At 39.0% G+C, this 25,392-nt stretch overlaps 1 protein-coding gene across 1 annotated transcript in view; it reads left to right on the top strand.

The window, feature by feature from the left end:
- Positions 1–25,392, top strand: part of COL24A1 (collagen type XXIV alpha 1 chain) — a 339,879-nt gene that overhangs the window by 155,141 nt on the left and 159,346 nt on the right. Inside the window, exons 24-25 of the mRNA XM_036256775.1 lie at positions 1,230–1,283; positions 2,641–2,685. Of these exons, the coding sequence (XP_036112668.1) occupies positions 1,230–1,283; positions 2,641–2,685 (99 nt within the window). The remainder of the gene's footprint in view (positions 1–1,229; positions 1,284–2,640; positions 2,686–25,392) is intronic.

Raw genomic sequence — 25,392 nt, forward strand, 5'->3', positions numbered from 1 at the left:
GCTTGGTCTGTGGATTTCTCTTTTCTATCTACAGTCAGATAAGCTGGTCTAGTCTTGCTACTTGGCATACCATCAAAGTGCTGGTGATTTTCAAAATTATATGTTTAGATCAGGACCTTCTACCCCCTGAACTCTGAACTTGTATGACTAGCATATGATCTCTCCACTTAGATGTCTAACAACACTACCAAACTGAAATGACCAAAACTGGGCTTCCAGTTTACCCTCCAAACCTGTTCTTACAATAGTCTTCCCCATTTTATTTGGTCTCTTATTCAGATTATAAATCTTGAGTTCATTTTTGACTTTTCTCTTTTTCTCACCTTCACACATGACCTGTCAACAATTTCTGGAAGATCTACCTTCAAACTATATACAGAATCTTACACCTGTCACAACCTCGTTCTCTGTTACCACCCAGATCTGTGTCACTGTCATATCTCATTTGGATTATTGCAGGTAGACTCTTCTTTGAACTCCCTGCTTCTACTCTTGCATTCAGGTGATCATGTTAAAACTTAGATTATGGCTCTTCTCTTTTCAAAGCTTGTCTAAAGCTTCCTGTCTCACTCAGACTAAGAGCTAATGCCCTTACTGTAACCTACTAGGCTCTACATGATCTGGTTGCCCATTCCCTTCTTTGACCTTGTCTTCTTACTGACCCTCTCTCTTATTCTGCTCTAGCTGCATTGACTTTTCATGGTTTTTCTAACCCACTAAGCAACTCTTGCCTCAGGGGCTTGCACATGCTTATTTCCTCTGCCTGGAACGTCTTCTCGCAGATATCCATATCACGTATCCCTTTTTCCAATCTTGACTCAATTGCTACCTTCTCAGTGAGGTTTTCCCTGGCAATTTTATTTTAAAAATTCAACAAAATTCCCACAACACTTAATATCTCCCTTCCTTACTTAATTTTGTGTCCTTCATATTTACCACTACCTAACAAACTATATGTATTGTACTTATTTTTTAAATGATGCCTCCTCGCTAGAATGGAAGCTCTATGAAGGAGGCGGGTGTAGTGCACTCCTCAATCCCCAGCCTCCAGAACTGTGCTTAGACAGACACAGTGGAATGAATGGGTAGTGAGTAGGATGAAATACAATTATCAAATAATTTTGTCTTATTTCATAAAAATAATCTGAATTTTATGGATCTTAGGAAACTTTCAAAAATGAGAATAATTAAACATCTCTCTCTCTCTTTCTTTTCTTGTTCTCTTCCAGGGAAAACCAGGTCAAAAGGGGTATATTGGTGAACCAGGACCAGAAGGCTTAAAGGTAAAGCAACTGACTTTATTACCAGTTGTAAAGTATAATTTTCAAAAAGATAATATTATTACTTTTATTAAATGTAAAATGAATACATGTCAAAAGATTTTATTAAGCTCATTAATTAATAAGAGAACCAATGATGTGTTAAAACTGGTTCCAAAAACATTTGAGAAACTATATAATTACTATATCATTTTTCAATTCAGACTAGACAATTACAAATGCTCAGCAACTACATATTGGTGGCTACATTATTGTTTGGTACAGTTTAACATTTTACTACTCTGCATTTCAATATAATTACTAAGTTTTAGACAGCAATTGATGGTTTATTCTCCTATTTCTGCAAATAAACCATACATTCCCGTCAGATTAACTGTGTGTTACCCTGAACTTGATCTTCTACTTTCATTAATCTCTCTACACCTTTGTTCAGGCCATGTCTCACCACCAATGGCCCTTCTCATCACCAATGTGTCTATCACCTCTTCTTCAGAGCCCAGCTCAAATGCAGTTTCATAATTCACTATTTGAAATTATTAATATTTGGATTTTCAAAAGGTAATGTGGTCTTTATACTGTATTTGACCCAACGTTCCAACAGGCTATAGGACAGCACACCATAATTAGACGCATTAGTATTTCTGTGGTGAAATGAGAGGACATTCAGATTTATCTAAATGAATCAAAACTGTAATCAACAGCCTCACTCAAAACAGGTAAAGCAGTGCTGCCAAATAAATCCAGGTTAGGACATGTTTGTCACCAAATGAGTTGTGAAAAACTTTGGGTTTTCTGAGCTTTCAGGACTGTGAATTGTGGTTGCAAGCATAAGGTTACTTCTCCACTGAAGCCAGCTCTAGCTGCACTGGCCCACGGGGTGCCTGCTCCTGTGATCTCCTCCACCCCTTACCTGTGACATGTATTCTGTCCTGCTCTGCTTGCGAGACCTTGCTTCTTTAAGCACAGAGAGCGTTCCTGTGGGCAAGGGCTTTATTTGTATTCTTCTTAATATCTTCCACAGTGCCTACCATCGGCCTTTTGCAGAATACACTTCCATAAATATTTTATTTTTTAAATTTTATTTGTAGAAGTATTTAAAAATTGATTAAAAGTCCTTCATGGAAGAAGGTAGATTAAGGAAATAGGTTTTTACCATTTGACTGAAAATAGAGGAAAGACCTTGTTCTGTATAGAAGCTGTCTAGTGAACTGTCAACCTAATGTTGCATTACTGAGATTTCCTTTGCCTTTTCCTAGGTTATGATCAATTACATTTAAAAAAAAAGAAAACATAAACAATGTCATGAATAATCTTGTTTGAAAAATAATTATTTTTGCAACTTCATATTCTTTATTAACAGGGAGAAGTAGGAGATCAAGGAAACATTGGAAAGATTGGCGAAACAGTGAGTTTATTTCATGCTCTTTTATATTTTAATCACAAGTGAGCATTTTTAGGAATCACGTTAGCCATGATCAGAACTTACAAAATTCAGAACACAAAATTCTTATCCACAACAAATTTAAACTCACTTGTGATGTGACAAATAAAACCTACTGTACAAGAGAGAAATAAGGGAAAACAGTTACTAATATTTTCATCCAAATATAAATTTTATTTATGATCTCAGGAGCATTGTGTGTCTAATATTTGGTCTTGTATTTTAGTTCTGATTATACTTCAATCTAAATTTAACCTTAACATTTTTTATTATTAAAGAGTTACAATTTATCAAACCATAAAATCATTTTAATAGTTTGAAGATACCTTTCTTTAGGTTTGAAAGATGGAGTAAACCAAGAAATACTGAATTAGAATGCATATTTTAATTTCTTACCTCAAAAAATTTTTGACTTTTAAAAATTTACATTACTATAGGAGGAAGAGGCTTCTTGTTGTATTTGAATCAGATATGTTACAAGTAATTTTATTTTCTACAACGGGTAAAACCAGCTAAAATATTCTCTAACAAATGAATCTGTATAACATATATAAAAATAAAGTGTTATGTTAAATTAATGCAAGTGAATTTATTTTACATTGTGTGCTGGGTTGTCACAAAGCAAGTGATATCATATAATAGGTTAAATAAGCAAATTCAAATCCCTATAACCTATCTTATCACTTATATAAAAATAAAATTTTAAAAAATTGTAAGCTTTAGTAATTAATCATATTTTCTTACCTTACTCTTAGTTCTCATTAATTATTAATAAAAATAAGGGAAAGACCCATTTACTCTTTTTTTTAAGATTTTTAAAAATTAATTAATATATTTATTTTTGTTACAGATGTTTCTCCTTTTTCCCCCACTGATACCCCCCAGCCCCTTCCTCCCTGCCCTGTCCCCAGCTTTGTTGTCCATGTCCATTGTTCATGCATACATGCATATAAGTTCTGTGGTTTATCTTCTCCCACCCCCCCCTGTTCTGGGGATTATCAGTCTGTACCCCACTTCCACATCTCTGGGACTACCCCGTTCCTCAGACTGTTGTGTTCATTATATTCTACAAATAAGTGAGATCATGTGATATTTGTCTTTCTCTCTTTGGCTTGTTTCGTTAAGGATAATACTCTCCTGGTCCCTCCATGTTGTCTCAAAGGATAAGAGATCTTTCTTTCTTACAGCTGTGTAGTACTCCATTGTGTATATGTGCCACAGCTTTTTTATCCATTTGTCTACTGATGGACATTTGAGCTGTTTCCAGATCTTAGCTATTGTAAATAGTGCTGCTATGAATATAGGGGTACATAGATTCTTTCTGATTGGTGTTTCAGGCTTCTTAGGGTATATTCCTAGAAGTGGGATCCCTGGGTCAAATGACGTTCAATTTTTAATTTTTTTGAGGTAACAGCATATTGTTTTCCATAGTGGCTGCACCAGTCTGCATTCCCACCAGCAGTGTACTAGAGTCCCCTTTTCTCCACATGCTCACCAACACTTGTTGTTTGATGATTTGTTGATGGTGTCCATTCTGACAGGTGTGAGGTGATACCTCATTGTTGTTTTAATTTGCATCTCTCTGATGATTAGTGATGTTGAGCATTTCTTCATATGTCTCTTGGCCATTTGTATGTCCTGTTTAGAGAGGTATCTATTTAGTTCCTCTGCCCATTTTTTAATTGGGTTCTTTGTCTTCCTTTTATTGAGCTGTATGAGTACTCTATATATATATTGGAAATTAACCTGTTATATGATGTATCATTGGCAATTATGCTCTCCCATACAGTGGGTTGCCTTTCCATTTTGATGATTGTATGTTTTGCTGTGCAGAAGCTTTTGAGTTGGATGTAGTCCCATGTGTTCACTTTCTCCTTTGTTTCTGTTGCCTTAGGTGATGTATCAGTTTAAATTCTGCAAGTGATGTATGAAATTTTGTTGCCTACATTTTCTTCTAGGATTTTTGTGGATTCATGACTCACATTTAAGTCTTTTATCCATTTTGAGTTTATTCTCGTGTATGGTGTAAGTTGATGGTCTAGTTCAATTTCTTTGCATGTAGCTGTCCAGTTTTCCCAGCACCATTTATTAAAGAGGCTACCTTTACTCCACTGTATGCTCTTGCCACCTTTGTCAAATATTAATTGAGTATATTGTCCTGGGTCCTTTTCTGGGTTCTCTATTCTTTTTTTTTTTCCTTTTCGCAATTTTTATTAATTTATTTTTGTTACAGAGGTTTCTCACCCGCCCCCCAGACCCCCTCCTCCCAATTCCCTTCCCCGCCAGCATTGTTGTCTATGTCCATTGGTCACACATACATGCATATAAGTTCTTTGGTTTGTCTCATCCATTCCCCAGAGCTCCATTCCTTTACTATTTTTAAAAGTAAATTGATTCATATTTACAACGTGAATACAATCATAAACGTATAAGTGAGTCTTCTTTCCACTTTCCATCAGTGTTAAGGCATTTATAAATTAACCTGAAATTGTAAAAACAGATTGCAGAAGGTGTTCTCGGAGGACTGGGAGAGCTTTCTCTGACACCCCTTCCAAGGCCTTGCTTCTCAAGGTGTCACCTCCAGACGACGCCCCGCAGCAGAATCGCTTGGGAGTGTCATACAAGCCAACCCAGCCCCCTGTCAGACCCTCTGAATCAGAATCTGGGGAGTGGGACTCTGGAACCTCCATTTTAACAAGCAAGCCTGGAGCACTGTCACAAAGGAAGTATGGAAAGGAGACAGAGATGGGGAAGAGAGGACGAGGAAGAGACAAAGGGACATCTGCCTCCCCCTTTCAGGCACTTGTCCTTGCTGTGGCCTTCAGAGAAGGCTGAAGTCTCCACTCCACCTGACACATGGCAACTTACTGGATGATCTCAGTGCCAGTGACCACTGCTCTTTCTAGACAGACTCAAGACGGTGACAAATGGCTGTTGGGACATGGCCTGGAGACCGCAGAAGGAAGAACAATGCCCTGATAAAAAAAAAACTCAGCTCTGGGATGTCATTTGATGCAATTCTAGAGAACACCAGAGATTTCTTTGTCCCTGCAAAAACTACCTTTATGTAGCACAGATTGTGCCAAGCTCTGCGCCAGCTGGGTTTGGTGAGGGATGTCACATGGCTTTGGCCATAAGTTTCCTGAGCTGGGCTGGAGTCGCAGAGGGTGAGGACCTGACTGCTAAAACTTGAGAGATGATGTAACACACCTTTGGGCAGAGGATGTCCCAGCACCATCCATCCGACTAACGCTAAGACCTAGATATGACATAGCTGGAGGCTCAGAGTTAACCATCCGTCACTGGACACTTGTTTATGTGGGATCAGATGGCTCCATCATGGGACCATCGCAGCATTTCCTAACCTCCTTCCATAATGATCTTTAGAGAAAAAGGCCGAAGAGTAACCAACATGAACAACACATCGTGGAGACAACTGTCTGCGGCAGGGTGTCAGGAATAGGACACAGGGCCAGGAGGCCTCCATCCAGGGACTTGACCACACCTCGCAGGCAGCGCTGGTTCACATTTTCATGCCCGCATCAGGGAATCAGCCAGCCATCCTCCACCCCGATCCCCACCTCACCACTCCAACCAGGGCTACTGCAGGGCAGTGAGCATTGCCACCCATGACCACACTCGTGTCCTGCGATGGGGCGTCTTCCTCAGTGCATGCCGCCCCTACCACCCCCAATCGACAGAAGCCAGGGCTGCAATCTTCACTGGCTTCTCAGAGAACCCAGGGAGAGCTGGGTTCTCTATTCTGTTCCATTGATCTATCTGCCTGTTCTTGTGTCAGTGGCTTTGTGGTATAACCTGAAATCTGGTAATGTGATCCCTCCTACTTTGTTTTTGTTTGTTTTTTTTTTGAAGATTGCTGTGGCTATTCAGGGTCTTTTTTGGTTCCATACAAACTTTTGAAGTATTTGTTCTAGTTCTGTGAAGTATGTTGTTGGTATTTTGATGGGGATTGCACTGAATCTATAGATTGCTTTGGGTAATATGGACATTTTAATGATGTTAATTCTTCCAATCCATGAACAAGGTATGTGCTTCCACTTTTTTATATCTTCATCTATTTCTTTTTTCAATGACCTGTAGTTTTCTGCGAATAGGTCCTTTATTTCTTTGGTTAAGTTTATTCCTAGGTATCTTAATTTTTTTTGCTGCGATGGTAAATGGGATTGTTTTTTCAGTTTCTCTTTCTGTGAGTTCATCATTGGTGTATAAAAATGCTGTCGATTTCTTGACGTTAATTTTGTATCCTGCTACTTTGCCAAATTCATTTATTAAGTCTAGTAAATTTTTGATGGAGTCTTTGGGGTTTTCTATGTATAGTATCATGTCATCTGCGAATAATGACAGTTTCACTTTCTCCTTTCCAATTTGGATCCCTTTTATTTTTTCTTCCTGTCTGATTGCTGTAGCTAAGACTTGCAGTACTATGTTAAATAAGAATGGCGAAAGTGGGCATCCTTGCCTTGTTCCTGTTCTTAAGGGAAATGCTTTCAGTTTTTGCCCATTGAGTATGATGTTGGCTGAAGGTCTTTCATATATGACCTTTATTATGTTGCGATATGATTCCTCTATTCCCAGATTGCTGAGCGTTTTTATCAGAAATGGGTGCTGGATTTTGTCGAATGCTTTTTCAGCATCTATTGATATGATCATATGATTTTTATGTTTCATTTTGTTTATGTGGTGATTCACATTTATTGATTTGCAAATATTGTACCAGCCTTGCATCCCTGGGATGAATCCCCCTTGGTCATGGTGAATAATTTTTTTGATGTATTGCTGGATTCGATTTGCTAATATTTTGTTCAGAACTTTGGCATCTATGTTCATCAGGGATATTGGCCTGTGGTTTTCTTTCTTTGTAGTGTCTTTTTCTGGTTTTGGAATTAGAATTGTGCTGGCCTCATAAAACGAGTTTGGAAGTCTTCCTTCTTCTTGAATTTTTTGAAATAGTTTGAGGAGAATGGGTATTAGTTCGGTAAAATTCCCCATGAAGCCATCTGGGCCTGGGCTTTTGTTTGCTGGGAGAGTCTTGATTACATCTTCAATTTCTTCTGTTGTTATTGGTCTGTTCAAGTTTTCTATCTCTTCTCGGTTCAGTTTTGGGAGACTATGTGTTTCTAAAAATTGGTTCATTTCGCTTAGATTGTTGAATTTGTTGCCATATAATTTTTCATAGTAGTTGTTAACAATCTTTTGTATTTCTGTGATGTCAGTTGTTACTTCTCCTCTTTCATTTCTGATTTTGTATATTTGGGTTCTCTCTCTTTGTTTCTTGGTTCGTCTAGCTAAGGGTCCATCAATCTCGTTTATCTTTTCCAAGCTCTTTGTTTCATTGATCCTTTGAGCTGTTTTTTTTTTTTTTTTGGTCCCCATGTCATTTATTTCTTCTCTGATTATTTACGATATCCTTCCTTCTACTTGCTCTGAGGTTTTCTTTTTGTTTGCTTTCTAGTCCTTTAGTTGTGAGGTTAGATAGTCTATTAGAAATTTTTCTTGTTTCTTGAGGTAGGCCTGTGGTGCTATGAACTTCCCTCTCAGAACTGCTTTTGCTGCATCCCATAGATTTTGTGTTGTTGTGTGTGTTCATTTTCATTGGTTTCCAGGAAGTTTTTAATTTCTTCCTTGATCTCCTCATTGACCCATTCTTTGTTTAATAACATGCCATTTAGCTTCTATGTTTTCAAAAGTCTTTGCATGTTCTTGTTGCAATTGATTTCTAGTTGCATGCCATTGTGATCTGAAAAGATGCTTGATATGATTTCAGTCTTCTTGAACTTAAAGAAATTTAGTTTGTGCCCTAACATGCGGTCTATCTTTGAGAATGTCCCATGTGCACTTGAGAAGAATGTGAATTCTGTAGTTTTGGGGTGTAATTCTCTGTAGATATCTATTAAATCCATTTGACCTAGTGCGTCATTTAGAGTCTGTGTTTCCTTGTTAATTTTTTGTCTAGATGATCTATCCAGTGATATCAGTGGAGTGTTGAGGTCCCCTGCTATGATTGTATTACTATTGATTTCTCTTTTGAAGTCCTCCAGAAGATTTCTAATATATGTCGGTGCTCCTATACTGGGTACATATATGTTTACCAAGGTTATATCTTCCTGTTGGATAGATCCTTTCAATATTATATAGTGGCCTTGTTTGTCTCTAGTTATGGTCTTCATTTTGAAATCTACTTTATCAGATATGAGTATTGCTACCCCAGCTTTTTTTTTGCTTTCCATTTGCTTGAAAGATTTTTTTCCATCCTTTCATTTTTAACCTATGTGAGTCTTTTGTTGTGAGGTGGATCTCTTGTAAATAACATATATGTGAGTCATGCTTTCTTATCCTGTCAGCTACTCTGTGTCTTTTTATCAGAGTATTCATACTATTCACATTTAAGGTGATAATTGATATGTACTTATTTATTGCCATTTTTGTTTAGTGCGGTTCTATTTTTCTTCCTATTTCTTCTACTAACAGCAGTCCTTTTAGCCTATCTTGCAGTTCTGGTTTGGTGTTAATATATTCCCTTAGCCTTTTTTTGTTTGTTTGTTTGTTTGGAAAGCTCTTTATTTGACCTTCTATTTTGAATGATAGCCTTGCTGGATAGAGTAGTCTTCGATTCAGAGTTTTGTTTTTCATGACCTTGATTATTTCATGCCACTCCCTTCTGGTCTATAGTGTTTCTGCTGAGAAGTCAGCTGAGAGCCTTATGGGGTTTCCTTTGTAGGTAACCTGTTTCTTATCTCTTGCTTCCTTTAGGATTCTCTCTTTGTCTTTAGTTTTTGGCATTTTAATTACTATGTGTGTTGGTGTGGGCCTGTTTGGGTTCTTCTTACTTGGGGCTCTCTGTGCTTCTTGAACTTGAATGCCTTTTTCTTCACTAAGTTAGGAAAGTTTTTTGTCACTCTTTCTTCAAATGTATTCTTTACCCTTGCTCATTTTTTTCGTCTTTGGGGATTTCTATGAATGTTATTATGTTTCCAGTTGTCCCACAATTCTCTTAAGCTATCTTTCTGTTTTTTTATTGTTTTTTCCTTTTGGTTTTCTGATTGGTTGATTTTTTTCTACCCTGTCTTCTGATTCACTGATCTAGTCCTCAGCCTCCTCTACTCTGCTGGTTAGTGCTTCCAATGTTTCTGTATTTCTTCTCTGTCATTCTTCATTTCCACTTGGTTGGTTTCAATGTTTCTATATCTTTACTCATGGAGCTGATGTCCTTACTCATGCTGTTGAGTTTCCTCAAGATCATGGCTCTGAACTCTACCTCTGATAATTTGCTTAACTGCATTTCATTGATCTCATCTTTGATAGAGTTCTCTTGTTCTTTCATTTGGGATTTGTTTCTTTGTTTCACCATTTTGGCTGTCTCAGTGTGTTTTGGGGCCTGCCAAATTTTCGCTGTGGGTATTGGTGTTGTGCTGTTTGTGGCTCCCTGTACTGGGTTTGGATTGGCCTGGATGGGCCCACATTAAACACCACTGTCAAGTCTTACTTTCCTGGGTAGATTTGCAAGCCCAGGAAAAGTTCAGTTATCCCCTAGTTTTTTCCTGGAGGCTAGTAGTCTCAGTTATTCAGTGCCTTGGAATGTAGCCCTGGTGTTCTGCTTAAGAGGATTTCCAGAGGGTGGGATAGATGCTGGTTGTTAATGAGCCTCAATTTGCATTTCATTGCCTCACCTGAGAAAGGCCGAGTCTCTGAGGTCCGGGGCTGCTGCTTTCCCCCCACAGCTCGGGGAAGGAGCACACTGGCCACTGTTCTTTGTGGCCACAACTCAGCAAAAACTCTGAGTCCCTCTAAATTCCTGTTGTCCCCACAGAGTTCCAGCCCAGTCTGCCCTCCCTCTGTGGTAGCCCCCAGGTGAGGGGCTGTGGCTATTTTAGCACTCTATTCTGGCTCTTTGTGCTGTGGAGCAGGCTTGGTCTTTATTCCCCAAGGGTGCTGCTCACCGCTAAGACTGCTGCTGTCAGTGGGCTCCCAGACTGCCACCCTCTCAACCCTCTGCAGATCCTACTGCTGTCCCTGGTTATATGGTCCTGTCCTGCTGCTTTTCTGTTGCTTTTTTCCGAGTATTTGTCTTTAATTTAGTTGTAATTCCCATTTGGTCCTGGGAGATCCTCTGTGTAGCTTCCATTCACTCCGCCTCCATTTTCACATCCTCTATGCCTATCTTGTGCACAGCTGGATGCACAGGCCTCTCTGGTGCCCCCACACCCTGCAGGTCCTGCGGGTACCTGGATCACACAGTCCCTTTGAGGACCCGGCTCTATGCCTATTTTATGGGCTTCTGGGTCGCGCAGGCCTCTCTGCTGCTTCAGCACCCCACAGATCCCACAGGTAACTAGATCACACAGTCCCTGCTGGGTCACACAGGCCTCTCTGGTGCTTCAGCACCCCGCGCATCCCACAAGTAACTGTATCGCATAGTCCCTGCTGGGTTGCAAGGCCTCTCTGGTGCCCCTGCACCCTGCAGGTCCTGCGGGTAACTGGATCGCACAGTCCCTTTGTGGACCCAGCTCTATGCCTATGTTATGGGCTGCTGGGTCACACAGACCTCTTTGGTGCTTCAGCACCCCACAGGTTCCAAGGGTAACTGGATGACACTCTTCCTGCTGGGTCACACAGGCCTCTCTGGTGCCCCAGCCCCCCCACAGGACCCACAGATAGCTGGATCGCACCAGTTTCTCTTGGGTTCTGGCTTCCCACTGCTCTTGTAAGCTGCTAGACTGCACAGGCCTCTGTGAATCCCCAGGTCCCACCGCTGGTGGCTGGGGAGTGCTGCTGTCCAGTGGGGCTCAACTCCTGCTCAGTTTTTGCTGTAGTTTTTGGGGATGGGTCTCAGCTGCTGGTCTGTGCTTCTGTTGCCTGGGGATGGATGTCTGCTCCCCAGCCTCTGTTGCTGGGGGTATATCTTCACTCTGACTGGGCTTCTACTATGGGAGATGGTGCCGGGCTCCCAGCTGTCCACAGCTTCCACAACCTGCACCTTGGGTGCTCTGCTACTGTGCACAGGTCTGTGTTGACACAGAGTGTCCACTGGTCCGATGGTGCCAGGTGCACTGGTGGCTCAGGGTGCTGGGCCCTAGCTGTTCCCACTGCCTCCTCCCAAGGAGACCCGGGATCTTCCAAAATGGTGGGACCTCCCTGAGGTGCAGGGAGAAGCACCCTGAAGGGCCTTATCACGGTAGCCGGCTGCTCCATCCACAGCACAGGAACCTTCTGCTGTGCGTCTCTGCGCTGCAGGAGTTTGGTCGTCCACCTTCACGTCCACTCACACTCTCTCACACACTCGCTCACTCTCTCACACACTCACCCTCCCTCCTGTCCTGCCCGCCGCCATCTTCAGGAGTTTCCTGCCGCATTTACTCTTAAAAGATCGTTGCCATAACAACTAATTCTGAGTAACTAAAGGTGAAGTTTTTTTCTTGTTTTTACCAAGAAGGGAAATTTCAATGGTGTATTTATATCCATTAGATTATTCAAGGCTTCTCATCAAATATGATTATAATTCACATTTCTCTAAGGTCACTAGAAGATATTTAATTCTGCCATTTCCGTGTGACAAATTGCTTAAGAAGTACATATAAGCTAGAAATAATAGCTAAAGTTAAAATATGATTGAAGAGCATCTTTTCTTAAAATAACAACTATCAAACTTCTTAGTGTTATTTACTTAATAGTGTTGTTCTAGTTCCACACAGTGTAAGAACCCATTGCCAGTACTGTCCGTAGAGGAGCTAGACTGTTCAGGCAGGCGGAGGGGCAGTAGATTTATGTTATTGGAGGAAAACTAACATTTATTGATCATTTGCTATGTGCTGGGCATAATGCCAAGTGATGTTTTATATTATGGCATTTCACTTAATTCTCAAATAAGTTGAAAAGACACATTTTGTTTTCCTAGTTTTCGAAATGAGGAAACTGAAGCACGCTAAGTAACCTGTTCAAAGTTACATAGAAAATGTTGCCCTGGCCAGTTTGGCTCAGCGGTTAGAGGCATTAGCTTGCAGTCCGAAGAGACCACGGTTCAGTTCCCACTAAGGGCACGTACCTCGGTTGCAGTTTGTCCCTGGCCCTTGTTGGTCGTGCAGGTGGCAACCACATGATGTGTCCTTTCACATCAATGTTTCTCTCTCTTTCTCTCTTCCTCTCTCTCCTTCCCACTCTATCTGAACAAAAATGGAAAAATGTCCTCAGGTAAGGATAAAAAAAAAACAAACAAACAAGGTTACATAGCAAATGAATTGCAGAATTGAGATATAAACCCAGAGCTCCAAACTCCAAGTCCAAAGCACTATACCTTGCTGGGGATCCCCCCAACCCTGGCTTTATTGAGATATATTTGACAAATAAAAGTGTAAGATATTTAAAGTTTAGGTGATGATTTGATATACGTTGTCAGATGACCCCTCCCCCAAGTCAATTACCATAACTGGAGATATTTTAATGTTAGTTGAACAGACACTTGGCCTAGATGTTGTAGAGAGGTTTCAAGCATTCGATAAAATATCAAACAAAAGAACCTTTCCAAAGTTGAGATTCTGTCTTTTTCATTAAGGAGAGGTGATAAAGGCTTCTTAAAAACTTTAGTGGCTATTTTGAGTTAATTAAAATATATAAAATTCCTACAGAATATTTTTGGCTTTGATAAGTATAAGATTTTATTTTATCTTATTAATATTAAAATCTTAGAAATATAGTTCATCTAATCCAGAGTTCTTTGAAAACAACACTCTCAAGAGATATTGGGATATCTAAGTTTAATTGTAATCACATTGCTAGATTTAACTTTTCCCAATCTTTCTGTACAGGCATTTAATTTCATATAACTGGATCCCCCCAGTTTTATTTGTTTCTTTCTAGATTTATACAAATTAGAAGCTAATCTGTGATAGAGCATGCCAAGTATAGCAGTCCCATCTCTATTTCATGTCTGTATATCTTACATTCATTTGCTGTGGGCAAAGAATTAATTTCTATAAGTATGCCCTAAATAACTCTCTGATTTTAAAAGATGTCCCCTTATTTTTTTCATTCTAGCATTTTTAAACAAATGACCTGCAATTATCCCACCTTAGTTGCTAGTCCTCTCTGCCTTTAATTTTCTAGGCTGAAAGTATTTGAAGAGCTGTAAAAGAGAAAATAATGTACTTTTTCAGTATTGGTCAAGAGACCAGAATTAGGATTAGTAGATAGACACTAAAAGAACAGCTCTTTTTTTTTTTTTTTTGTAGGCAAGAATGTATTAATGGACTTTCTAACACTCAAAGAGATACTTCCATAGAGTGATTCATTTCATTATTAGAAGGTTTGGATGACTTTCTTCAATCATTTGTTCAGCAGATGTTTATATTTATATTCAGGCACATTTATTGAACATATGGTCCCTGCCTTCATGAAATTTATATGGTTTATTAGAAGCTTGATAGACATTAAATAATCACATAAAGAAATATATTATAAACGATGATACATTTTATAGAAGAAAAGTTTAAAGGACTATGACAAAGGTTCTAAATTTGGATGAGTAGATGAAAAAAGACTGTTTTGAGGAAGTGACATAAATTGTGACCATAAGGAATGGTATAAGTTAGCAAAAGAAGAATGGAGAAAAAGAACATTCCTGGAATGTGCAATGTGACATACTTCCCACCTTTGCCACTTGCCTTTGTTTAGAAAAACTACTTCATTTGCCTAAATATTTGTTTTTTCAACAGTAAAAAGATGAAAATAATAACACGTTATAGAGTTTCTGGTGAGGATTCAGCATGGTAACGCACTTAAAGCACTTAGCCCAGAGCCAGTCACATAGTAAACCGTTCATAGCTGTTAGCTGTATTGGTGGTTGTGGTTATTGTTTGTGATGGGCCTACGTGGGAGAGCATTTAGTTGTTTTGAGGAACTTATAAAGAGCCAGTGTGAATAGACTTTGATGAGCCAAGGGAAAAACAATGTGAAGTGCTATTAATGGAGAAAGGAGCCAAATCATGTTTGCTACTTTGGACTTGATCCTCAAGTAGCTGGGAAATCATTGAAGTATTCTAAGTAAGCCAATGACATGAAAAAGAACTTAATTGTGTTTTAGGATCGCTCTTGTTGCAGTGCGTTGGGAAGTTGGTCCCTGGTTGTGAGGAGCAGAAGTAGACGAGGGTAACCATTTAGGATGCTACTGCAGTAGTCTACATAAGAGAGAAAGATGATCTGGGCCAGGGTGACGGCAGAAGTGGATATGTTTGAGACATATTTGAGGTGATCATTTTGGACATAGGCTCCAGAAATGGAAGGATTCTAGTAAGTTTCCAGCATTTAATAGGCCTCTGATAACTAAACTGTTTATGATTTATCAGGAATGTTATGAAAGAGTAAGAAATTGGTATATATGATTCTAAGGATAATTCCAATTTTAAGAATCTATCACTCTTTTCTGAGAATTTTAATGTTTCTAGTCTTCTTGCCTGCTGATTTGGCTTCTTTTCTCTGGCTGTTCTCCAGTTTTATTATGTCTTTCTGGAGTTGGAGCAAATAGAACTAGACTAAATATTTTAGAATCAATGGCTCTGCAGCCTTCTCCATGGGTGGGATGATAACTTCTATTATGTTATCTTTATTGTTGATGCTCAAAACCATGCAAGCGTTTCCTGTAGCAGTCAACTGGGGTGTCTTTGGGGAATAGTCCACAGTCACTCTCAGGATCCTTTCCTGGTATGTCATTGTAAATATGAAAGTTGACGATTTTTTTCAAGTAACCTTGATTAACTTTCAGTTGCCACTTTTCTGCCCACTTGAAAAGATTCTTATGATTGTCTTGTAGTCTGGCCACATTGATTTATCTCTTAAAATGAATCCCAGCTATGTGATTTCACTTCAGATATCAATTTTATTGATCAGTTTAGCAAGATTTCATAAGCAATCTACTGTGTCCTGTCTGTTTTTCTGCCTGCCCTCTGGTGTGCTATTGTTTAGTAAATGACTGATGAACAGAGAAAGAAAAAAGAAGAGGAAAGGCCTTGGATAATCCTCGAAATCAGGTACTCCACTTCTCATGACCAAATCTTTAAAATTATAGAGCTTCTGATGGCAGATTCTAAGCTGGATTATAACCAATTTATTCAATACCAAGTAGAGGAGGAGTCAGAGGAGAAAATACAAAAAATAAATAAATTTTAAAAAGTTATTCATTGGTGAATAAAATTATTCATTCATGATCTTTTTAAATCTTGAAGCAGCCCTTGTAGGATAAGTTTTATTGCCATTCTGTGAGAAAACTGAAATTTATTGAACTTATGTGATGTGTTCACATTCATACAGCTTGTGAGCAGTAGATCTGGGTTTCATATCTGAATTTTCTACTTCCAGTTCTGTGGCAGGCAATGCTCAGTTTGTCCTGTCTTTGAAAGGAACCAAGAAGTGCATCCTTAGAAATCAGTGGTTAGAAAGATTTGGGAAAGGGCAAAGTAAAATTTTTACTTTGTAACCTCTTAGGCCAAGCTGACAATTCAATTTTAAAATCTTGTTGAGTATTATTAGGTTATGAGAAGTAGTGAAACAAAATTTAATGTATTTATAATGCAATTGGGGAAAGTTTTAAAGTATCTGGAAGAAACTATCTTGGAAGTGCTCAAATGTCATCTGCCTCTTCCTCTTTTCAAGATTCACATATCTGTAGCACAGCTTCAGAGCTAGTGTATATCTCCTATATGGCAAGGAGTGGTAGTTTTTCTCAGAGAAAGAAAAGTTATACTAAATGTATATTCATAATACATTCCATCATGAGAAGGATGTTTACCTGAATATGATAAAAACAGCTATCATTTACTGAAAATATGTGATATGCTAGATACTTTGCATACATTATATCATTTAACCCTCACAATAGAAATTACTTCTATTTTATACAAAAGGAAACTTAGGCTTCAGAGAAGTTAGAAAACTTGTCCAGGTGAGATAGTAAAGCAGCGTAGCTGGGATTGAAAAGGAATTATCACTAAGTGCTCCATATTAACTGACTCCTCATAACAGTGACATGAAGATGTCTAGTTGTCTTTCTAATAAGCATATATTGTCCTGTTATTACTGTATGAAATTAGAGATTTGGGGGCCCCTAGTACCACATAGTGGTTTGAGAAGCATCTCAAAAATATGAATATATAGCCCTGGCAAGTTTGGCTCAGTGGTTAGAGTGTCAGCCTGCGGTCCAGAGAGACCCGGGTTCAGTTCCCGCTAAGAGCACATACCTCGATTTCAGTTTGTCCCCAGCCCTGGTTGTGTGGTGAGGGTGGCAACCAGTCGATGTGTCTCTCTGTCTCTCTCACATCGATGTTTCTCTCTCTCTCTCTCTCTCTCCCACTCTATCTGAACAAAAAATGGAAAAATGTCCTTGGGTGAGGATAAAAAAAAGAGTGGAGATATATATATGTATTAAAATTATGTTTTAGGATTATGTATTTAGCATGTATCATCTTTGTAATGTGTAAATAGCATAACTTTTTTTATTAAGAAGCCATCATAAATTAATTTCACTATAGTATTAAGTCTATGAAGGTATAGAAGATTAGAAGTGTAAATCAGTGAAATCAAAAGGGATGATACAGGAAGTATTACAGACATATCAGTGGGTATGAACACAGAAGATAGACATTAAAATTCCAGGTAGACTGAAGGGAAATGAATTTAAAAAGATAATTTTACTAAAGCATACCATTCTCTGAAAACCAGATACAGGCAATTCTAAAGTTAACTATTACTTTATAAATGAGATGTTAATAGTTTTTAAGGTCTCAAATACAAGAGATTTATCTAAGAAAATGGAAATTTTTAGGAACAGTGAGTTGCTTAAAACATGGAAGGATTTCTGAATTCTTTGGGCTGTAAGATGTACTACTTTCTTGATATTTATGACATCTCTTTGTAAAAAGCAAATTACCGTGAAAATAACACAAACTGTTAGATGTTAGATGTGATTCTATAGAACATTTTTTCTACAGCCATGAAAGTTGAAGGGTATGGGAAAGTGAGGACTACAGAAAATTGTTCCTATCATAAAACTAAATGTGATAAGAAATAGACCAAGATTAAATCACATGTAAGTGGTTATTAGAGGGAAACCAAGAAAAGGGGGGGGGGTAATCACATGCTTATAAGATAAAAGGTACAAGGCAAAATTTCTATTTATGGGGAAAATGAATGTTATTACATGATGCTGTGATATAATAAGCTAAAATCACAGAAGTTATTGAACACCAAGCATATCTTAGACATTTAAAGGCTTATATATTTGTTATATGTTAAGTATATTTTTCACGTATCTTTACTAAATATGCATTCAGTTATTATGAAAAAGTAAAATATTCTAGATAAAGAAGAAAGATACATTTATTTAGTAATATAAGGAACAGGATAGTTATCAGACATAGCATATTAAAGAGTAATAAACAAGAGTATCCTTACCCTTTCTAATCTAATAAACTTTCTCAGTGCCCAAATTAGAATAGTAGTAAACTGCTTCAAAGGAATCAGGTAAAAGAGCAATGAAAATGAAGTTTGTGCTTCCAAATACAAATAGTATCAGTCCTTTTCAGGTGTAAACATTCAGTGTGCTTCCTGGCTGGATAAAACAACCACCTCTCTCTGTGGTGACAGAGTGATCTGCAGGAGATGAATTGTACTTGGCCTGAGCATCCAGATGTGTCTCAAACTTGTGAGTGTCCAGGCCCCTTTGTTCTTAGTGGATCGCAGTAGCTGTGGCTATTCTAAGACCTACAAGTGCCCCAAAGGGAAGCATCACAGTCAGTACCTACATGCAGGCTGATTAGTAGCTGAACCCTTAGGTAGCAGCTGAGAAAGTAAGTCAGGCTCCCTTTAGGGAGAAGTTGGGAGATGTGGGGTTTTGCCTGCTCTCTCTGTGCTAACTTGGGTGTAGATCTGCATGGGAATGCTCTGTCACCAATTAAGAACTGTTCATTTGTTTGCTGTAGTCATGTGTGACTCATGAACGCAAGCTCTATTGGCTATCAAAGCTGAAAGATCTGGCTACCCATCCTTCGGGGGCAGCCACAAAAATGGGGGTGTCAGAAGTATGTACAAAGTCCTCCCAGGGAGATACTGCCAACTTGCTTTTTATATGGAGCAGGCTGGAAGGAGAAGGTGCGAGAGGAGTGTGTCGGCTTTCCTGGTCTCTGGGGAGGACGCAGCCAGCTACTAGATGCCAGTTGAGTTAAAAGCCTGGCCCTCAAGTGGCAGCTTTTAAAGCATGTAGTTACAGGCTTTTCAGGGAAAGATGGGGAAATGGGCATTTTTTGCCTGCTCCCTGGGTGGATAGCTGCATAAAAACTGTTTCTTTGTTTGCTACAGACCTGTTGGATTTACGAATGTGAGTCCTGTTGGCTACCAGGACCAGGAAATCGGGAGACTCATTCCTTGGGTGGCAGGTATAAAAGCTGTAGTGCAGTCATGTATACAGACTACTTCCAAGGAGATACTGGTGATTTGGAGCAGGCTGGAGGGAGAAGGGAGAAGAGGTGTTGCCTGGCTTCCCAGTCTGTGGGGAAGATCACATCCAACATATAGAAACCTGCTGGATTAGAAGTCTGGCCCTCGGGCATCAGCTTTTTTATAAAAATAAATTCTCTTTATTAATTGTAAAGAGGGAAATAGAGAGGGAAAGAGAGATAGAAACATCAGTGAGAGAGAACATCGATTGGCTGCCTCCTGCATGTCCCCCTCTGGGCATTGGGCCCACAACGTGGGCATGTTCCCTGACCAGGAATCGAACTGGCGAGCTCTTGGTGCATGAGTCGATACTCAGCCACTGAGCCACACCAGCTGGGCAGGCAGTGGCTTTTAAAGCATACAGGTATACCTCTTTCAGGAAAAGACTGGGAGATGGGCAATGTTGTCTGCTCCCTCTACACTGAGGCCTGGGAGGAAAGCCATGTGAGTGCTTGTGCAGCCATTGAGAATTCCTTCTGTGTTTTCTATTGTCTTATGGGTCTGTGGACACAAGCCCTGCCGGCTTTCAGAGCTAGGTGTTTCAGGCAGCCATCCGTCTGGCAGGAGTCCTAAACGTTAAGGTGCTAGATGTGGGGTTCAAACCCTTTGCTCCTCGGGGAGACGCTGAGGGCTGGGAATCCTCTCAGTCGTATAGTGCTGGGATGGGGAGCAGTTATGGTGACAGTGTATCTCAGCCCCCCCCCCCCCCCCGTCTCAATGTGGATATTCTCTCAGTTGCCTGATGTGTAGGAATCACTCAGCTGGTTTCTGGATCTCTTTGAGAGGTGCCTGCTCCATGCGTGGCTGTCCATCTGGTGTGTCTGTGAGAGGATGTATGTGTCAACACTCTCTGTCGCCCCCTTGATCAGCTCCATTCCTCTCAGCGTTTTCTGTGATTGGACCACCACCCTTCAGTTAACCAGTGTTGAAAGCTCAACGTTTGGTATGCTTTCTCTTCTTTCACATGTATTCTCTCTCTTTTTTATATTTACTCTGAATAAATGACTAACTCTTGTTAATTTTACATTTGCAATATATCTTGTAGCCAATCTTTATTCTATAACCTTATACCACTGGCTTTTTGTGGCTTTCATTATTCCACAAATGTTAGCTGTATACCAGTTATTTATAACATACTGTACTATATGCTCCAGATAAAATATGAAAAAGTGGTTCTTGCTTTTGATGTGTTAGTAGGGAAACATGTAGAAAACAGTTCCAACATAATAAAGCTATAGAACGAGGGGACCAGAAGAAGGCATGGAAGGGGAATCGGCACCTGAGTGGGACTTTGAATAATATCCAAGAATTTTCCTAGGAATAGAGCAGGGCCTTATGCAACACCCCAGATAGGAAGTTGAACCTGTACGAAGGCTGAGAATCATGCCAGAATCCAGCATATACTGAATTTCTGTTAGTTTAGTACTACTGGACCATACAGTGAAAATGAACAGACGGAAGCAAGTCTGAACAGGTAGACAATGATCAAATAATAAAGAGTCCTATGGGTATATATTGTCTCCAGTGCTTCATGTTTTGGGTTGTAGTTATTAAGAATATGCTGAGTTTATATTAATGTTGTAAAAATGTCGTATTAGCCCAGTTAGGAATATAGTGCTAGCAGCAAAGTGGAGGATAGATTGGAGATAAAGGGATACCAGTAGAGAAGTAACTGTAGTATTAAAGAGAGATGCCAAGTACTTTAACAAGTGCAGTGGCAAAAGAGAAAGTTATGAACACTATTTATGAGATAGAATTAAAGCTTCTAAACTCAGGGATTACATCTCATATATAATACCTGCTATATAATATGTATTAAAAAAATGTTTGTTCAAGACCAATGATTTCAGTAGAGTCTTAGTTCCCTTTCTAAATACCCTACTTTTCCATCTCTGTATATCCAAGTCTTAAACACTGCCTGTAGAAAATTTTCCCTAAAATTTTCAGCTGAAAATAAACTTTCCATGCTGTTAAATTTTATAAAATGTGTTTTTTTGTCATAGTTAACACATTTTGTTATCTGTGTGTGTTCGATATTAATATATATCCCTTGGCTCTCTTTTTTATTATAAATGTTATATGAGAAGAATCCATGTTTATACTCCTATTTATTTCCTTAAACTACCTTGCATAAAAACCTTTCACTTGCTAGGTTTTCTATAAATTTTTTGAGTGACATAATGAAGATCATCTCTAACTGTGACTATGGAAACATAGTATACTAGGTCAGAACAATAAAGTGGTAAGAGTGAGGCCTCTGGAACCACACTGCTTTCTTAGTCTAGTAGGAGATACTGATATTATATAACCCAAATAGAAATGAAGATATTGAAAAGATTAAAAAATGCAAAAGCATGTCAGAAAAGAATACTAAGCAAAAGTTTCAGCCCTGGCCGGTTTTTCTCAGTGGTTAGAGCGTTGGCCTGCGGTCCAGAGAGACCCGGATTCGGTTCCCGCTAAGGGCATGTACCTCGGTTGCAGTTTGTCCCCGGACCTGGTTGGTCGTGTGGGTGGTGGCCACTCGATGTGTCCCTTTCACATCGATGTTTCTCTCTCTCTCTATTCCTCTCTCTCTCTCTCCCACTCTACCTGAACAAAAAAAAAAAAGGAAAAATGTCCTCGGGTGAGGATAAAAAAAAAAGTTTCAGAAAACTCCATAAGGATTCATCATTGACAATATTTGTCTTTTAAATTTTGTATCTCTCATTAAACAAGAAATTTTTTATTCCTTGGTGTTGCTTCATGGTGAAGGAATAGAGATCATAGTCTCAAAAATTAACACATTTAAAACAGAAGAGACAGGATAATGGTGAATGGTTTATTGTTAGCTACCAAAAAAAATAAATGTATGGTAAATAATTTATTTACTAAAGAGAATCAAAGTAGTGAGAGCTTAGGTTGGTTTAAAATAGTCAAGGACCTACTTTCGCCACTCTTATTTAACATAGTACTGGAAGTCTTAGCCACAGGAAGAAAAAATAAAAGGGATCCAAATTGGAAAGGAGAAAGTGAAACTGTCATTATTTGCAGATGACATGATACTATACGTAGAAAAGCCCAAAGACTCCATCAAAAATTTACTAGACCTTTCGGACATCATACGGAGCAGAATTTTCACTGATACATCACCTAAGGCAACAGAAATAAAGGAGAAAATGAACACATGGGACTATATCAAACTAAAAAGCTTCTGCACAGCAAAAGAAACAATCATCAAAATGGAAAGGCAACCCACTGTATGGGAGAACATCATTGCCATTGATGTATCAGATAAGGGGTTAATTTCCAATATATATAGAGTGCTCATACAACTCCACAAAAGGAAGACAAAGAACCCAATTAAAAAATGGGCAGAGGAGCTGAATAGACACCTCTCCAAACAGGACATACAAATGGCCAAAAGACATATGAAGAAATGCTCAACATCACTAATCATCAGAGAGATGCAAATTAAAACAACAATGAGGTATCACCTCACACCTGTCAGAATGGCCGCCATCAACAAATCATCAAACAACAAGTGTTGGCGAGGGTGTGGAGAAAAGGGGACTCTAGTACACTGCTGGTGGGAATGCAGACTAGTGCAGCCGCTATGAAAAACAATATGGTGCTACCTCAAAAAATTAAAAATTGAACTTCCATTTGACCCAGTGATCCCACTGCTGGGAATATACCCTAAGAAGCCTGAAACACTAATCAGGAAGAATATATGTACCCCCATGTTCATAGCAGCACTATTTACAATAGCTAATATCTGGAAACAGCCCAAGTGTCCACCAGTGGACGAATGGATCAAAAAGCTGTGGTACATATACACAATGGAGTACTATGCAGCGGTAAGAAAGAAAGATCTCTTATCCTTTGAGACGACATGGAGGGACCTGGAAAGTATTATCCTAAGTGAAAGAAGCCAAGCAGAAAAAGACAAATACCACATGATCTCACTTATATACGGAATATAATGAACATAACAGTTTGAGGAATACAGTAGACCCAGACACGTGGAAATAGGGCACAGACTGACATCCCTCAGAAGAGGGGATGGGGGGTGGGGGGGTGGGAAGAGATAAACCACAGAACTTATATGCATGTATGCATGACCAATGGACATGGACAACTAAGCTGGGGACAGGGTGGAGGGGGGGTGGGGTGGGGGGTGCCAATGGGGTAAAAAGGTAAAATATCTGTAACAAAAAAATAAATAAAAATTCATAAAAAAAAATTTACTAGACTTAATAAATGAATTTGGCAAAGTAGCAGGATACAAAATTAACGTCAAGAAATTGACTGCATTCTTATACACCAATGATGAACTCACAGAAAGAGAAACTAAAAAACCAATCCCATTTATCATCACATCAAAAAATTAAGATACCTAGGAATAAACTTAACCAAAGAAATAAAAAACCTATTGACAGAAAACTACAGGACATTGAAAAAAGAAATAGACGAAGATATAAAAAAGTAGAAGCACATACCTTGTTCATGGATTGGAAGAATTAACATCATTAAAATGTCCATATTACTCAAAGCAATCTATAGATTAAATGAAATCCCCATCAAAATACCAACAAAATACTTCACAGAACTAGAACAAATACTTCAAAAGTTCATATGGAACCAAAAAAGACCTCAAATAGCCACAGCAATCTTGAAAAAGAACAAAGTAGGAGGGATCACATTACCAGATTTCAGGTTATACTACAAAGCCACTGTAGTCAAAACAGCCTGGTACTGGCACAAGAATGGGCATATAGACCAGTGGAACAGAACTGAGAACCCAGAAATGGACCCAGGCAATATGCTCATTTAGTGTTTGACAAAGGTGGCAAGAGCATGCAATGGAGTAAAGACAGCCTCTTTAATAAATGGTGTTGAGAAAATTGGACAGCTACATGCAAAAAATGTAACTAGACCATCAACTTACACCATACACAAGAATAAACTCGAAATGGATAAAAGACTTAAATGTGACTCATGAATCCATAAAAAAATCCTAGACGAAAATATAAACCACAAAATTTCAGACATCGTATGCAGAATTTTCACTGATACATCACCTAAGGCAACAGAAACAAAGGAGAAAATGAACATGGGACTACATCAAACTCAAAAGCTTCTGCACAGCAAAAGATACAATCATCAAAATGGAAAGGCAACCCACTTTATGGGAGAGCATAATTGCCAATGATATATCAGATATTGGGTTAATTTCCAATATATATAGAGTGCTCATACCACTCAACAAAAGGGAGACAAAGAACCCAATTAAAAAATGGGCAGAGGAACTAAACAGACACCTCTCCAAAAAGGACATACAAATGGCTAAGAGACATATGAAGAAATGCTCAACATCACTAATCATCAGAGAAATGCAAATTAAAACAGCAGTGAGGTATCACCTCACACCTGTCAGAATGGCTGCCATTAACAAATCATCAAACAACAAGTGTTGGCGAGGGTGTGGAGAAAAGGGGACTCTAGTACACTGCTGGTGGGAATGCAGACTGGTGCAGCCACTATGGAAAACAATATGGTGTTACCTCATCAAATTAAAAATTGAACTTCCATTTGACCCAGTGATCCAACTTCTAGGAATATACCCTAAGAAGCCTGAAACATCAATCAGAAAGAATATATGTACCTCCATGTTCGGAGCAGCACTATTTACAATAGCTAAGATGTGGAAACAGCCCAAATGTCCACCAGTAGACAAATGGATATAAAAGGAGTGGTACATATACACAATGGAGTACTATGAAGCTGTAAGAAAGAAAGATCTCTTATTCTTTGAGACTACATGGAGGGACCTGGAGAGTATTATCCTAAGTGAAAGAAGCCAAGCAGAGAAAGACAAATATCATATGATCTCACTTATTTGTTGAATATAATGAACATAACAGTCTGAGGAACGGGGTAGTCCCAGAGACATAAAAATGGGGTACAGACTGACAATCCCCAGAAGAGGGCGTGGTGGGGGAGAGACAAACCACAGAACTTATATGCATGTATGCATGAACAATGGACATGGACAACAAAGCTGGGGGCAGGATGGGGAGGGAGATGAGAGGGGGAATCAGTGGGGGGAAAAGGAGAAACATCTGTAACAAAAATAAATTAATTAATTAATAAAATAAAAATAAATAAAATTCATCAGAATCCCTCTTAAATAAA

This window comes from Molossus molossus, unplaced genomic scaffold (assembly GCF_014108415.1).
Source record: "Molossus molossus isolate mMolMol1 unplaced genomic scaffold, mMolMol1.p scaffold_m16_p_12, whole genome shotgun sequence".
Taxonomy (NCBI): domain Eukaryota; kingdom Metazoa; phylum Chordata; class Mammalia; order Chiroptera; family Molossidae; genus Molossus; species Molossus molossus.